This window comes from Arachis duranensis, chromosome 5, assembly GCF_000817695.3.
Source record: "Arachis duranensis cultivar V14167 chromosome 5, aradu.V14167.gnm2.J7QH, whole genome shotgun sequence".
NCBI classification, from domain to species: domain Eukaryota; kingdom Viridiplantae; phylum Streptophyta; class Magnoliopsida; order Fabales; family Fabaceae; genus Arachis; species Arachis duranensis.
In genome coordinates, this window is record NC_029776.3 from 103,875,318 (window position 1) to 103,891,800 (window position 16,483).

Genomic DNA, 16,483 nt, shown 5'->3' on the forward strand with positions numbered 1-16,483 from the left:
GGTGTGGTAGAATCTGTTTCAAAGTTTTTATTTTGCTGAAATTGTGAGCTAGGGGGAGCTAGAATATTGAAATTATTGCAGCTTTTGATCTCAGTGGTTTGAATTTTTCAATGAACCTTGCCCTATTTCAGCATTGTTTTGTGAAGTGGTTGATTATCATTGCCGTGGGTTTTCTTTTGCAGATCAACTGCTCTGTTTGAATTAGAAAAGAGAGAGAGGTGGTCCTCGCTGGTTCAGGTTCATGGTATCGTGTGCCTTACGCGGAGTCTCTTTGTCAAAACATTTTGGCTTTTAAAGCTTGAAAAAAGGGGTTTTGGTGTATGACTATCTCAGCAAGAAAATCAAAGGCTTCCCCTTTGTGCTTGGTAATACTGTTTTGTTAAAGGGGTAGTTTCAATATCCTGAACTAGAAATTTCAACTATCACTTCTGGGTTTTGACCTTTTGTTGAGGAGCGACGATTTGTGTTTTGGTATGGCTATTGCCAAGAGTAACAACAATAGCAGCAATGAGCCTTCTACTTCATACAAGTGTTACAAAGTAGCAGGCTTGACCGAAACCATATTAGACACAAATCATACTGCTAATTTGAAAGATCGATATGTTCTTGGGGAACAGTTAGGCTGGGGACAATTTGGTGTCATCAGAGCTTGCTCTGATAAGCTGACAGGAGAGCTTTTGGCTTGCAAATCAATTGCTAAGGATAGGTTGGTTACGTCAGAGGATCTGCGAAGCGTGAAGCTTGAGATCGAGATCATGGCTAGGTTGTCTGGGCACCCGAATGTCGTCGATCTCAAAGCTGTTTATGAAGAAGAAGATTTTGTTCATTTGGTGATGGAGCTTTGTGCTGGAGGGGAGCTGTTCCACAGGTTAGAGAAGCACGGGCAGTTTTCTGAATCTGAAGCCAGGGTTATCTTTAGGCACCTTATGAAGGTGGTTTTGTATTGTCATGAAAATGGTGTTGTTCATAGAGATTTGAAGCCCGAGAATATTCTCCTTGCTACTAGAGCATCATCATCTCCAATCAAATTGGCCGATTTTGGGCTAGCAACCTACATCAAAGCTGGTACTTCCATCCTTGCAGATTATTAGTCTTCTTTTGCTCAAGCGGAAAAAAACAATATGTGATATTTATCTTAAGATGTTGCGCTTTGTTTAAGCAGGACAAAGTTTGCATGGGCTAGTTGGGAGTCCGTTCTATATCGCTCCTGAGGTATTGGCAGGTTCGTATAACCAGGCTGCTGATGTGTGGAGTGCAGGGGTTATTCTTTACATTCTATTAAGCGGGATGCCTCCGTTTTGGGGGAAGACCAAATCCCGGATATTTGATGCTGTTAAGGCGGCTGCCCTAAGGTTCCCTTCCGACCCTTGGGACCACATTTCTCAGTCAGCCAAGGATTTGATCAGGGGAATGCTCTGTACAGAACCTTCTCGTAGGCTTACCGCCGAGGAGGTTTTAGGTAACTTTTTCTTTCCTTGGGCTGTTAATGTGAATCTAGTGAAGCTGTTTTGTTTAGATTTGTTATTGAAGTAGTAAGAGAGCAATTTAGAATTTAGACAAGTAGGATGATCACAAATCTACCAAGATGATACTATTACTCAAAATTGAATGTGAAGGCATACATTTACTATATATGTATCACATAACTCCCGCAAACCTTCACCGTCTTTTTTCTTTTACCTAATATTTGAAGGATATAAATATCACCTTGTGCATTTATAAATACTCAGCATGTTTTCTTAGGCATTCCCCCAGATTTCTCTTTTTCAATGTTGTAATATTTTACCACCATGAAGTGCAAGAGTTTTGTTTTTGATATCTCTAACTCATCAATTGGTTACATGAAGAGCAAATGATGTCATATGTTATTTGTTGGCTTTTTTTTTTCAAAGGTCGTGTGCTTCTTGTTTTGATGATATTCAGGGAAAATATTTTTAGTGGATTAGGTAACTTTGTATCGAACACAAGTTAATTAGATGGATTGTAGTTCATATTTAATATGTTTTAACCCTCGCGAACCACTCCCAAGCGATAAAAAGCACAGGAAGAAGAATAAGACACAAAATGAGAAAGAAATCAAATAATATATTTTCTGATGCTCTTATGAACTTCCCCTTCATAGATCATTGCTGGATGGAAAGCAATCAAACAGATCCTGAACAACTAAGTGAGCATAAAACCGGAAGTTGTGAAGAATGGGATGTTGGTGGTGGCTCATTCTCTGCCTCTTTTATGTCCAGGAGTCAGGATATCAGCTTTGGTGCTGGTTCGCCTACTTGCGATGCTCAATCACCTACATTCACATGCAGATCATCATTTTCGTCGTTTCTCGTGGAACCAGTTACTCCTTGTTTGGTTTCTGGTGGGTTTTCATTTCAGAGCACCAAAGATTCCGAAGGCTTGGAATTTTCTTCTCCTGTTCAATCAATGCTCAGCTTTTCATTTATTAGTCCCGGTGCCGTTGTTGAGCAAAAGAGCTGTAAATTGGAGCGCTCAACTAACACAGCTACAATAGATACGCTTGCTGGAGGTATGTGTAAATGTTTTTGGTTTAACTTTATTTACTTTTTCTTGGATACTCCAGTCTGATTATGTTCGCGGTTTATTCCAGAAGCAAGCTTGGGAAATTTGCTTCTTGTATCGGAGTCTCCCCCTTGCATCGTCGGCCTTGATGTTAAAGAATCGAACCGGAAGCCTGCAGAGGCTAAAAGGGCAGGTGGAATGAATGGACAACGGGTAATGGGAATCCACAACAAGAGAAACCGGACAATTGGACTTGGCGATTGCGAGCAACTAGATCTTGTTGTGACTGAGTCAATCATCCGCTGGTCGTCGTGCACACAACTCCCTACTTCTTTGAGATCATCACTTGTCTGCTAAAACCAGATAGACTTCTTGAGAGATTAATCAAACAGCTCCATGTTGTGCCTAAGTGGGCGCATACCTGCACAAATTTTGCCTAACGCATTGTATATGTTTTCTCTTTTGCGTTGTTGATACTGTCTTCTTGCTGGTGTGATGCTGTGATTTGTAGTATAGATTCTGATTGAGTTCTAATTGCTCAGTTTCTTGTTTTTCCTTCATTCCCCTTTTAATGTTAAGTAGCTTGTTAAGTGTATGTTATAATCGGGTTTCTATACTTAATGATAAAGCTGCATGGCATGCTTTTGAGTTTTGAGCGTATTTCCTGATTTAATTTCTTTTATTCATTAAATCAGATCTATTAGCAAATCAATTATCACTAATTGATTTGATTAATTTATTATATGTATAATAGAGCTACAAATAAAACAGGGAACATAGATGTTGTGGGATGAATTGAAACTGCAAAGAGATTTGGCCTATGGAAGAGGTGTGTGCTTGATAACCCTCTTCTATATATATTTTTTTAATGCCTATTGCAGAAATCTAAATATGATGCTAAGTAATTTTTATTTTTTAAAGATGAAAACTATAACTGAGTCCATCTGTATTTTATTTTTTACTTATAGATTTTTTCCCTTAAATTTGTTATCTTATGTGTGCTTAAACCTCAACTATAGATGCCACATTAGCATCATTGTTTGTTATCATAGCTTCTTCTATTAACGGAGACAAATTTACATCATGTTTTGGCACTTTTATCAAGTTTTATAATTTTCTTATAGCATTTTTTTCATTTTCTACTTTTAAATTATTTCTATAAACGTTTAAATCTTTGAGAAGCAATTTTTGGTAATTTACTCAATTTTAATAAATTTCATTAGTTGAATTAAAAATGGAAAAGAATCTATTTTATTCATAACTGTTAAAATCTCGATTTACCTCTTAAAATTTTTTGATATTATGATTTTAAATAAATTAATTAATTTTATTATTTGATTTTATTATTTAAACTTGTTATAATTCCATGTTTTAGTACTTAATTTGCTTTTTCGGTTGAGATTATCAACGAAAAGTTTATGATGGGACCATCGGTATAAAGTCCCATCGATATAAAATCCAGTAACTGCTTTCACTCATTTCATGTATAATTAGTCCAAATTTGCAAAACATATCAAATGATCAAATACTTGAATCCAGCATACCCATATTAAGCACATTCGTAGCTAAATTACAAAAAGAAAAACAACAGCAAAAAAAACAAAAACAAAAACAAAAACAGATTCATAATTTGGCATTTCATGAGCAATTTGTCACCAAAGGCCATTGTCCATCACAGCCGAAATGATGCCTTTAAGTGTTTCCTGCATGACATTGAAAGTAGCATTGCTCAGTATTTCTTTCTTTTCCTTTTCAATTTTGGACCTTCAGTAGAGAAAAGCATATACCAGTATATGTACCTTAGAATGGTCTTTAAGACCAAGCGAGAGCACCAGTGGCTTAGAGGAGCCAGAGAGACTACAAATTAGGAATAGGGTATATATCAATATAATTTAGCTAAGTTGCACAAGCACAAGTATGTCTTAAAAGCATCTCTTGTAATGGATCTTTGTATTCTGAACGTCGAACGTTTTTTGGCTGAAATTACAATACCGGAAACACTACAGAAGATGTGCAATTTCAACCAAGTTTCTCCTAACAAGGAAGAGTAGTTACCTTATCTTCTCAATCAGTTGACGGGCACACGCAGCCAACATTGGCTGCAGCAAATGAAGTTAGCAAAATATAAGGACAACCATCATTTAGAATATCAACATGAACAAATAATTGCGACAGGAAAGCCTACCTCATCCCGTTTGCCAAATATAACAGAAACATTGAACGTTGGATTAATCGACACACCTTCCTTCCTGGCATTGGAAAAACATGTGATAATGCAAAGCATCACTTTTTTAGAAAGTGCAAGACAATCCTAATTCAAGTTGGCAAAATAGAAAATGGAATTTTCTAAAGTCGTAGTTCTCACAACAATTTTTTCGTGTAGCTGTTTAATTTGAAAGTTCCAATTTCCCCGAAAAAGTAAAATTGCATACACATCTTTAACTTTTAATGAAGTATATTGAAACTTAAAAACAATTTAATGTAATTAAGCCATTCATTATGCCGAGAGTATTATCTAGGTCATCCCAACCAAATTAACCTTAAAGACACCGTCTTCGGCAAACTCTGTTAGTATAAAAAATCTCAGTCTCTAATTACAGACAAACTTCATTGAAAGAATGACCTATCATATCCTACACAATCATTACTTTCCGCCAAAAGATAGATCACCTTCCTTGTATCTAATTATAGAATACTAGTATCTGTAGTAGAATTCCATAACAACACATTATGCACAAACAACCAAACCTTAACTTCAAGGGTGGTGTAGTGAATTTCCATGAACCCACATAAGGAGACAGTAGTGAAAGAAATAGGGGAAAAAGTAATGAGAACTTCACAGTTTACAACCAAACATGTACCATGAATTTATCCCAGGAACACAATGGCATGGCTTAATTACTTACAAATATACTCAAATATACTTCATTTCTCAAGCAAAATGTAAACAAAACCAATGGTATAGGTACCTGGCATGCAGTATTGTCCCCATGGTTCCTATTTGAGTGGCTATAACCTGATAAGTGGGTCAAAAGGTTAAGACTGAAGCCATGAAAACATATATGTAGAAGAGGCAAATGAACAAAGTCCACCTACCTGAAAATGATCTTCATAACTCATAACAATAATATGTGTTTTGTTTCCCTGACAAGCACAAACAAACAGGCTCAGTTATATAGAAAGCAAGTAGAGATAACTGCATCCACCCCTTTTTAATACAAAATTATTTTTTTTGTAGCAAACAAATATCAAGCTTTTCCACGGGCATGCATACCTTGATTACAACAGAGAAATGATTGTGGCGTACAGGAAACTGTGGGAAAGGCAAAGTGCTGGTGTTTGAATTCATTGGCAGGAGTGAAGGTTCTGATTTTGATATGGCACTACTTGATTCATCAACTTGCACAATGGATTGAGTCATTCAGTCACTGCTTTAACACAGTCAACCCTAGCATCACCATTATCACACACAAACACTAAAGTACTAAACCCTAAGCAGACAAACACAGGTAATGGAAAGGGCCTACCTGCACGGTGCAGATGGACGGAGTTGGCAACATGCAGAGGCGCAGAGAGGCGGCGCCAACGGAGGGGGAGGAGCCGATTGGCGCCGAGGCAGAGAGAATGAGAGCGGGACTGGGCCAGAGGGTGGGAGGACTAGAAACTCAAAAAGACAAGAAAAAAATAGTTATTAAAAATTAAAAATTCACATAGGATTTGTCTATGTTAAAGTTATTAGATGTATACGATTTAATATGTTTGATTAAATTATTATTTAATAATTTTAAATTATTAATTTTGTATGAAAATATTTATATGTAAATTGTTAGAGAAAATTTATTATTTTTTAGAGACGTTAAAATAAATTTTTTATTTATAAAATATATATTTTTTGGTAATTTAAAATTTTTTTAATTTATTTTAAATTTTTGTGTTAACTAATATTATTTTTATTTAAATTTTTTTAATTTTTTCTTAAAAAAAGTAAAGTTAACGTTAGTAATATAAATATTTTTAAATGAATTAAAGATAATATTTTTTAAAAGTTATAAAAAAAAAAGAATATATATTTTACAATAAAGAGAAAGAGAGTGTCATTTTAATATCTCTAAAAAAAAGTGGAATTTTCTCAAATTTTTATTATTAAAAAATTATTAAAATGCACAATAGAATAATATAGGACAAATTGTAATCTTAAGAGGGTGAATACATTGTCGAGTCTAAATTCAAAAATATTTTTCTATAGACAATATTTAAAGTGCGATGAGTAGAGTGTATTCTTTATTAGAACTTTTATCCATGAAAAATAATATAGAATCAATATAATTTATTATTTTTTATTAATTAATTATTAATATTAAAAAATATAGACTAAAAATATATTATTAAATTAAAAAAAATTAGATTAATAATTAAAAAATAATAAATTTTACAAACTCCTAAATATTTCTCTCTACTCAATTGCTATGTACACTCTAAGATATCATATAGAAAGAGAGTTTATGGAGAGATGGAGATCCACGCGAAATTATAGTGAAAACCACCAAGTACTACCAAATGGCATGTTTGGTTTAAAGTTATGTGTAGACTATAGTACGTCCCTCAACAATATTTGTTTAAGATTGGTGCTTCATCTCAAATGATCAACTTTGTGTGAGAGATAAAACTTTCTACGAAGATCCTTGCTTAATGTTACAAATTGAATCCCAATCCATGTTAGGAGGAACTTTGAACTGGATGCAATACCACTTAACACCATGTTGAGGAAATTTGACCTCCTTATGTAAATGTTGATAATAATAATAATAATAATATATTCTATAAAATAATTTTTTACCAGTCCTCTATAGCCATAGATAAAAAGTAAAATCCACTAATATCACTTGTAATAGCATTTAATCAATAGCATTTTTTGTTTTGCCACGATTGAAAGGTTAATCAAGTTCTGTTAATAATTCCTTTTTGTATATAAATTATAAAATGAAAGGTTGTCTTCTTTGGCAGTTGTGTACTTTAAATCATGCTATCATATACCAATTCCTTTTAATTTACAAAATTATAACAAAAGGAATACCAATATTTAGTTAGTTCAAGAGATTCGATACGTATTATCTTTTAGTAGTGAACCAATGGATTTTCATACTCTAAAAAATAATAATTATAACAATAAAAAAAAAGAGAATGAAAGAGCAAAAACCAAAAGAGCCGCCCCACGATTATAAAGTACAGTTTGAAAGCTTGGGATTTATGTATGTGTTGACGATGAGAACGGGCAATAACACATCCACTACTAATGATGTTGTTGCTACACTCTTCAGAGAGAGACAGGGAAACACCTCAAAGCTTAAATGTCTCCTTTGCCAAAAGCAATTGGAACTTTAATTTCCCACATTTTTGGGTAATGAGACATTAAAAATATGGCACATTATTGTCCAATCCTTTTAGTGACCCTATAGTATGAGGAGAACAACTAAGTTACTATGCAATGGTTTATCCCTGCCACGTTGCACAATGATGTTGATTAATAAAAAAGAGGGACAAAAGATTATTCATTATGATTCCATGCTATATCATGGCATTATCGCCTCTCATGTTCTCAAACATAATGAAACATTTATATGCCAAAGAACTTGGAGCAGACGTGTGGATAACATTATATTTTGCTTTTCAAAGGAAACAATCATGACAAGGGTTGAAAACTTGAAACGCTATTGCATCTTGTATGACCCATGTGAATACTACAAAATATAATGTCAAGATTTTTCTACAATTAGCTGAAGTTCATTACAAATAATGTTTAAAATTAATTAACCTCTCTACTCATACGACTTCTTTAAGCATATAACTCTTATTTTATATATACGCGTGTGTGTAATCATTTATACCAAGAATAGTCTAATTAAAATTATGAATCACTACCACTCTTCCTATGGGCATTTCTAACCTTTTCTTCTTCTTCAATCTTCAATGGGATTTTGTAATTGAAGCATGAAAGTAACAACGAAACAGAGACACACACAACACACTAGTGAGATAGCCTCTGTTGTGTACTGCGTGTAATTGCGTTGCTAGTGAGGTAGCCCACATCGGGGTGGAGTAGCGAACAAGAACCACAGCCTTTGATATAAAAAGAGCATGGCTGTACTGAGCAACTCATACCTTTCTCGGCCTTTTGGCTAAGATCAAGTGTAGTATCTGTTCTTATCAGTTTAATATCTGATATGTGGGCCATTGGTCCACACGATATTAAATTTATTTCTTGAGGGGGAGTGGGCCGCACAGTAGCTTGCTACTGGGCCTCTCGAGCGTCGCCCATGCGTTGCACTATTGCAAGGGCCTGGCGCACCCCATCAAGCCCAGTTTAAATACTTGGTTATCTTGTAATGGCTGATTATTAATTTACCGAAAGAAAAAGAGACTGTTTAGTCGGAAGATCCTTCATTTTTCAGGAAATAGAGGTGGCATAGGCCATGTAGTGTAGTTTATATTTATACTCAAAAATAAAAAATATATTGATGCAATGTTGGCTACTGATTGCACAAAGGACAGACCCAAGTGAAGAAGATAAGAGATTGGCAGCCACAGACCAACCCAGCCACAGACCAACCCAGCCTCTTGTTCTTCTATTGGCCTCGGGATGAGGCAAATAAGATTTTGGATTTTTTTTCCAAAAATAATTACTGTTAGAGACACACCATAGGAGCTGTAAAATGAACTCCTTAAGTGCACCAATTCCATGCAAATTTTACACTAAGGAACCAAATCTTAGAAGAGGAAGAAGCAGCAGCAGCATTATATTTTCTTCTACATCCTCCACTACAAGCACAACCACCATTAAACCCTCAAAAGATGAGTCTTACACTGTTAGTTTCAAGACACAAAGGGCTTGCAAGCTTGGCATTTCAAGGTACCCTGATTTTGAATATGATGCACAAGGTGGAATTGGAACTGGTTCTGTTGCAAAGGTGGCCACAGATAACATTAATGAGCTTCTTGTTTCATTTGACCTTAAGACACTCTATATTCCACCACTAACTAATTCTACAACCAAGTTTCTGGGGTTGCCACTGCCCCCATTCTTAAAGATTGATATAGTCCCAGAAGCATTCCAAGGAACCATTAACCAAGACTCTGGCAAGGTAATCAATTTAATCTCATAGGAGATTAGTCTTTGAACTCTACAATTTTATATATATGGCAAAGTAATTCTTACATCAATAGTGGGAATTGAACTTAAATTCTTGTTAGATACGATATTTATTAACTGTGCCAATCATCTTTGTAACAAGCTAGGTTGATTTTGAATTCAAGGCCAAGTTCTTGTTTTCTGCTGGGAGTATCTACAAGGCTCCACCACTAATGGTGAAGACAGTGTTGACATCTGAAGAATCAAAGGGTGATATGAAAAATGGAAGAGGGAAGAGATTGGATGAAGAGGGGAATTGCAGGCTGGTTGGTGTGGCAAAAGTTGATCCAATAGATGATTTTCTCATGAATTCCTTTCTTACCCTTCCAACTGAGTGTCTTGCTGAACTCAATGCTGTGATCTCAATTTTTATCTCATCTTAAAGAAGAGATCATCATCACACTTTGGATATTTTGAAACCTATTTTAATTCATTTCATAATCCAAGTTGGAAATATTGAGTTCACACTTTGGATATTTTGAAACCTATTTTAATTCATTTCATAATCCAAGTTGGAAATATTGAGTAAAGGCTTCGGTGAATACATAAGTTAAATTTGGATTAAGTTATTCATTCTAGAGCTTACTGTTCTGTGTATAGCAATAATGCTGAAGCCTATAGTGCATTACAATATAATAGACCCCATTTTATTTGTATTTTGTATGACAAATTGGTAACTGTATAGTTGTTAGTGTATTATTATCGGTTTTTACTTTGTATTTATATTTGTATTTCTCTGCTATATTGATCTTTTTTATTGTTCATGCTTAAGGATTCACTTATTATGTTCTTGAAATTTGGATGTGAAATTTGAGAATGTCACAAGTTATAATATCCATGGCCAATTTACGTGAGCTACATAAACATTAATGTATATAACTATATTTTATAAGTATTTATTACCTTAAATAAAAATCATGATACTAAGATGGTTCAAAGAACGTATTTAAAGTAAATAGTAAATAATCTAAACAAAGACTTGGAAAAAGAATATATTAAAATCCAGGGACAAAAGCTGAGAGCTTTGAATCAGGGAGGACAAAAAAACTTCACATCTAACAATAATCTATAAAAACGTCTGTTTTCCAAACTAAAGACGCCAAGATCTTGAGCAAGAGCATAGTCACATGATTTTATCTCTATCATGTTATCTGAGAAGAATATCTGATTTCCTGTCTTTGGATAAGATGCGGGTATTTGAACAGAAGAAGTAAATCCGATCATTAGTATGTAATCACCCAAATTATAAACTCTTGACCATTTTTTTTCCATTTTTTTTCAGTTCATAGATGTCGAATTTGTAAGTTTCAACACATTCGCTGTCTCTTCTATCCAAAGGAATGCGAAAATGTCTTACCAACATTAACAAACTTCCATTGGCACATCCAATCAGATATTTAAGCGTTAAAGTGCTTCTGTCAACTCGGGATGGAGGTCTGACTTCATGGATTCCTCCCTCAAGCCGCCCTGATTTTGTCTTTGTATCAAATTCATATAACTGGCCAGCATGGTTTACTGCATATATCTTCACTCCAAAAAATATAACATCTTCAAACTCGGTATCTCTAGTTGGAAATTCTACCCATCTCATATCATTAGGCTTATAAAAAGCTAATCGGTTACGAGGTCCATATATGGCAGCCGCCATCAAATTATGATTGTTGCAGTCAGGAGGTGAATTTATAACAACCTTCCAAAGTTGAATTTTATGAGTCGAATCTCGATCTAAGGTGTAACTTTCGTCGTCTGGAAAATCCAACAGAGTGTATTCATCTCCATGATTATCAGGCTCGTACTTAATTACATTAGGAAAAGTTGAGATGTGAGGAAGACCAAACTCAACATTTGTAAATGGATTTAACAGTAGCACGGTACCTTCAGATAAGGATACCATAATTAACCATCCATGAGAAGAACCACGGATGTCATAGTTCTGCATCTGCATGTTTGGCAGCATGACATGGTAGATTCTCCGCTCTTTAAGGCCGTGAGTAACAAGAATTGCTTGACCTGCAACAGGTAATTGCACGATCTCCTCGTCTTCATAAGAATTCTTCTCTGTTTCTTCAGGTATTAGCAGCCACGGAACATTGTTGGCATTGGGAATCTTTGGAAGTTTCAACCTCCATTCTTTGCAAACCAATCCAAGTTGGATATAATCATCGTATGAAAAAAACCGTGTTGATATTTCTAGCAACAAATCTTCATCAATGTGTGCCCATCCATCAGTATCACCCATGTCTGAGGTACAAGCAATGATAAGAAAATAGAAATCAAGGATAAAAGATAAGAAAAAGACCACACAAAAATATAACAGAAACATAAAAAGATAGGTAAAGAATTTTTTTAAACTTTTAAAAAAATTGTTCTTAGTAACTTAAGTTACTTACAAGTTTTTTGACATTCAAAGAATCTATTCTTAACAATCTAGATTAGAGGGATAAAAAGTCACAAAAAAAAATTAGAGGAATGGAAATTAAAAGGATACTAATATATAATTACCTTAGTGTTAGATCTTTCAATCTTTTTCATAAACAAATCACTCACCTCACTTAATCACACAATAAAAATGCGTATAAAGCAACTGACGAATTTTATTCACTAAATGATCTCGAAATATTTAAATAGACCTCTAACAGACTAGCCTAAAAGATAAAATAAGATAATTTAATTTAAATCTTTTAAAGATAAGATAACTTAATTTAAATAAGATTTGATCATATTAGATTAGATCAAATTTGATTTAAATTTAAAATTATAAATATATAATAACTAATTTAAATCGGATTTGATCTTATTAGATTATATCAGATTTAATTTAAATTTAAAATTCTTAAAAATACTACTAAATAAACAAGAACTAAATCAAATCTTCTAACAAATCCTAACAACAAAACAAACTATAATATAAGCCTAATAATTTCGAAAATTAATATTAAATTTGTGTCTTTTACTCAAGGTTCGGAAAACCAGACCGGTCATCAAACCGCTCTAGCGACTGATTCACTGGTTCAACCGGTCTAACCGGTGGTTCAACCGGAAAAACCGTTTTAAAATAAAATAATAAATAATTATAAATAAACATCCTAAAAATATAATTATAGTATAATATAAATATTAAAATAGTTTTCAAATCTAAAAAACTATATTAAATGTCATCAATCAAATTCATATAATCTTATTAATCAAATTATTTAAACATATTATGTAATTATGATTGTGATTTCAACTACTGTGCTAAAGAAACCTTCAAGTAACAAGGATATGTTGATGATGGTGGTGTCTTCTGAGGCATCAATGTCTCCTCATCCAGCCCCTCCAATTTCTTCAGCTAAAGCCATAACAAAAGGATTGGTACCAGAAAATGACGTAGTTAATGGATCATCAAATGAGAAGCTTTTTGTTATTACAAGTGAAGATGAACAGGCCAATGCACAAGTTTGAATTTAGCAACTTAACAGAGCCAGAAAGAAAAAAGAAGCAGCAACAAAAGTTAAATACCAACAACAAATAATCACTCTAAACCCTGAAATCAATAACTATTTCAACAAAAATTCAGAAACATCATACTTAAAAATTAAAAAACGACAACAGCAGCATAACAAATCCATTTTAATCAACAATTTCAACAACACAAAATCAATAATTTAATTAATTTAGATTCAAAAATCACAAATCAGAGTATCAGACATTCAAAACACTAAACCTTCACACAGTAATTACAAACAAAGCCAGTAAAACCAGCACAACTAGCAACTACAAATCAAAGCAAAACCAGCAACTACAAATCAAAGCCATTAGCAAATTTGAACAAAATAATTAGGAGCCATCAGCAAAACCAACAATTAGAAAACAAAGCCAGCAATTACAAAAACTAAACCTTCACCCAGCAATTACAAACAAAGCCAGCAAAACCAGCAACTACAGATCAAAGCCATTAGCAAATTTGAATAAAGAAATTAAGAGCCATCAACAAAACCAGCAACTAGAAAACAAAGCCAGCAATTACAAAACACTAAACCTTCACCCAGCAATTACAAACAAAGCCAGCAAAAGCAGCACAACCAGCAAAGCCATTCAATCAAGCACTTATTGAGCATTCTGTTCTGATTCTGTGACTGGAAAGCAACAAATTCAACAACAAATTTAACAAATCCTAGTAAAGTCCCGATTTACAGCAAAAAGGCAAATTTATTGATTACCAATTCAGTAATCAGAGTAAGTATTACTGACTAACAGAGCAATCAGAGTATAGTGAATACAAGACAGAGCAATCAGAAGTTCAGAACCATACATATAAATTTGCAAATTTCAAAATTTGTAACATTTCCACCAGCAAATACAAGGGAATACCAAACTGGAAACCAAGACGGAAGACCGAAGAAGAAGAATTGAAGAACCAAGCTTCAGAACCAAACTTCAAAGTTCAAACCAAGACCGAAGAAGAATTGAAGAAAAATGGAACAAAAATTGAAGAAGAAGACCGAAGATGAAGACGAGCCACTAACCTGGTTCCGTGCTGAGAAGCCAGCAAAGATGAAGAGTACCTGCCGAGTTACTGGGTTAGGGTTCGACGACCTGGGAACGGCGGTGCTGACGACCTGGGGGCGGCGTCGGCGCTGACGACCTGCGAACGGCGGCTTCCGATGGAGGGCTAGGGTTCCTTCGCTTTCAGAGTTCTCCAATCTCCAGTAAAGGGACTATACAGTATAGTGACAAATGATGAAATGAATGAATGATTGGGGAAATGGTTTGGTTCCCGCGTGGTTCCTTTTCTTTTTTTTTTTTACGAATTTAAAAACGACGTCATTTTATCCGAACCAGCCGGTTATCGGTCCGATCCAACCGACCGGTTCGGCAGTTTCTTAGCAATTTTTCCAAGAACGGTTATGAGTGAAGGACCGGATCGCTTGCATCGCCAGTTCCAGTTAAATCGGTTCGACCAATCGGTCCAGTCCAGTTTTCAGAATCTTGCTTTTACTAAACTTAAAAAATATTGTTAAGTTTTTTGCTGTTTTAACTTAGTCCAATGATTAAATACTCGAAAATAACTGTGGGTTGGCGGGCTGGCGGGCTAAGCCCACCAAAGCTCCTCTCTTTTTTTTTTTTACTATTAACTACTAAGTAATATATATAATTTCACAACTATATTAATAAATTTATAATTTCTAATGGCATAAAAAATTATATTTTTTATATTCACAAACATTAAAGTCTTTGTAATTATAAATATCTAATAAATATAATTATAAACCAAATTTTCATTCAAAATATAAGTATAAATATTCTCTCCAAAGCAAAATAAACATAATCCAAAACATAATTATAAATATTGTCTCCAAAATAACAAAAACATAATTCAAAACACTCAATTTTTATCTTCATACTCTTGTAAGTTAGGTTGGGGGAAGTTAGGTTTTGGCAAAAAAATTGTAAAAATATCCCCTCACTAAAAAAAATTTTAGCCCGGCGGGGAAGCCCACCCCGCCCCGCCAAAGTCCGCGGTTTAAACGGTGGGTTAGGCGGACTTTTGCTATTTGGCGGTCCCGATTTTCCAGCCCAGTCCATCTTTTTTGGCGGATTACACGGACCGACCCGGCAAATTTAGGCCCGTTTGCCACCTCTACCTAGGACACATTAAACTTTTTTTTTCACTTTGTGAATAATAAAATAAAAAATGGGGCATAAAAAATAATTAAGAAAAGAGTATAATTTAATAAAATCACATAGATAAAATAGAGTTAATTAAAATATTGAGGAACTAAGATAACTAACTAAATGTTGGTAAGTTACAATATAATTAGTTAAAACTTATTGATTAAATTAAAATATTGAAATTAAACGTAATATTTAAGTGTAATATTTAAAAAAAATATATAAGAAGAATTTAAATAAAGATTGAGATAAGTAACGTACCCTTTAAGAGTATGAAGGTAATAATTATAATAAAAGACGTAAAAAAACCATTTAATAGCCTAATTTATTTATAAAATACTTAGAAAAAGGTTCGAGAAGATGTTTATAAATGTTTGTAGTGCTAACAAAGACTAGGAATATTAAGTGAAAATATTAATACAAGAGAAAAGATAAATAATATTTATAAAGGCGGAATTATTAATCCTAAAGGGTTAAGAAAATGGAATTTGTAAGTTGAAAATCGCTTACAAAAAACAATAATTGTTGTTTAGACTTTCAGGCTGAGATAATAATCACGAGAGTAATTTGACTTATTTTAGAGAGCCACTGAAGACAAATAAAATGTTGTAATGTGAACAATTCTAAAAAGTCATATCCAAAATTTGTGTCGCGTAATATTAAAAACGAGTAGATAAGTAGATAACTGACATATAAACTCATGATCTGTAATAGGACAAAACCTACAATAGATATTTTTTTTTTTTGTATCTTGTATTGTTTTTTCAAAAAATAATAGATTTAATTTGAAATGAGATACTATAACAACGTCTGAATTAATTAAGATTGGAAATTTTGGTTTGATATTTTTTTTCCAAATTCAATTTATTTGATGGTTAAGTTTTTAAGGCTTCATCTAATATATAAATATCAATTTAATCATGTATCTGTTAAGATCAACCTTTGTTGAGTTTTTTTTAGATTTAATTATAACAAATGTTAAAGTTATTGGTCAAAAATTTTATTATAGAAAATTGTACAACTTTTAATCTCTAGTGCCATTGTATACGTTTATTAGAATATAAAACTTATAAAAGAGTGAAACTTTAATAATAATTTTAATTTATGTTCTAAAAACAT

At 33.5% G+C, this 16,483-nt stretch overlaps 4 protein-coding genes and 1 non-coding gene across 7 annotated transcripts in view; 3 read left to right on the forward strand and 2 right to left on the reverse strand.

Annotated features, from left to right (window-relative positions):
* Positions 1–3,183, forward strand: part of LOC107491214 (calcium-dependent protein kinase 26) — a 3,588-nt gene extending 405 nt beyond the window's left edge. The window contains exons 2-5 of the mRNA XM_016112012.3: positions 183–1,065; positions 1,163–1,459; positions 2,123–2,530; positions 2,612–3,183. Of these exons, the coding sequence (XP_015967498.1) occupies positions 474–1,065; positions 1,163–1,459; positions 2,123–2,530; positions 2,612–2,880 (1,566 nt within the window). The 5' untranslated portion in view covers positions 183–473 and the 3' untranslated portion in view covers positions 2,881–3,183. The remainder of the gene's footprint in view (positions 1–182; positions 1,066–1,162; positions 1,460–2,122; positions 2,531–2,611) is intronic.
* Positions 3,184–3,975: 792 nt separating this feature from the next.
* On the reverse strand, positions 3,976–6,215 carry LOC107491217 (uncharacterized). Of its 2 annotated transcripts, none has more exons than XM_016112017.3 (8): positions 6,051–6,215; positions 5,798–5,951; positions 5,620–5,667; positions 5,493–5,539; positions 4,709–4,772; positions 4,579–4,622; positions 4,323–4,380; positions 3,976–4,226 (listed from the first exon to the last, which is right to left on the reverse strand). In XM_016112017.3, exons 2-8 carry the CDS (start codon positions 5,942–5,944, stop codon positions 4,176–4,178), a joined length of 459 nt encoding a protein of 152 aa, XP_015967503.1. In that variant the 5' UTR covers positions 5,945–5,951; positions 6,051–6,215; the 3' UTR covers positions 3,976–4,175. The 2 variants fall into 2 exon arrangements, with proteins under 2 accessions (XP_015967503.1, XP_015967504.1); XM_016112018.3 differs by having other exon boundaries at positions 5,798–5,971; positions 6,051–6,207.
* A 2,463-nt stretch (positions 6,216–8,678) lies between these two features.
* On the forward strand, positions 8,679–8,874 carry LOC127747869 (U2 spliceosomal RNA). Its single transcript, XR_008009816.1, has one exon. It is a non-coding gene; the product is annotated as a U2 spliceosomal RNA (small nuclear RNA).
* LOC107491216 (uncharacterized) lies at positions 8,692–10,413 on the forward strand. Of its 2 annotated transcripts, none has more exons than XM_016112016.3 (2): positions 8,692–9,662; positions 9,835–10,413. In XM_016112016.3, exons 1-2 carry the CDS (start codon positions 9,234–9,236, stop codon positions 10,090–10,092), a joined length of 687 nt encoding a protein of 228 aa, XP_015967502.1. In that variant the 5' UTR covers positions 8,692–9,233; the 3' UTR covers positions 10,093–10,413. The 2 variants fall into 2 exon arrangements, with proteins under 2 accessions (XP_015967502.1, XP_015967501.1); XM_016112015.3 differs by having other exon boundaries at positions 9,817–10,385.
* A 335-nt stretch (positions 10,414–10,748) lies between these two features.
* Positions 10,749–14,418, reverse strand: LOC107491215 (F-box/kelch-repeat protein At3g18720-like). Its single transcript, XM_016112013.3, has 3 exons — positions 14,218–14,418; positions 12,957–13,040; positions 10,749–11,950 (listed from the first exon to the last, which is right to left on the reverse strand). Exon 3 carries the CDS (start codon positions 11,946–11,948, stop codon positions 10,953–10,955), a length of 996 nt encoding a protein of 331 aa, XP_015967499.1. The 5' UTR covers positions 11,949–11,950; positions 12,957–13,040; positions 14,218–14,418; the 3' UTR covers positions 10,749–10,952.
* Positions 14,419–16,483: the final 2,065 nt, after the last annotated feature.

Coding starts and splice junctions, on each gene's coding strand:
- LOC107491217 (XM_016112017.3), bottom strand. CDS start 5,944: ATGACTCAATCCATTGTGCAAGTTGATGAATCAAGTAGTGCCATATCA. Junction 5,668..5,797: donor ATTTCTCTGTTGTAATCAAG/GTATGCATGCCC, acceptor TGTGCTTGTCAG/GGAAACAAAACACATATTAT. Junction 4,227..4,322: donor GTCTTAAAGACCATTCTAAG/GTACATATACTG, acceptor AATGTCATGCAG/GAAACACTTAAAGGCATCAT.
- LOC107491216 (XM_016112015.3), top strand. CDS start 9,234: ATGAACTCCTTAAGTGCACCAATTCCATGCAAATTTTACACTAAGGAA. Junction 9,663..9,816: donor TTAACCAAGACTCTGGCAAG/GTAATCAATTTA, acceptor GTAACAAGCTAG/GTTGATTTTGAATTCAAGGC.
- LOC107491215 (XM_016112013.3), bottom strand. CDS start 11,948: ATGGGTGATACTGATGGATGGGCACACATTGATGAAGATTTGTTGCTA.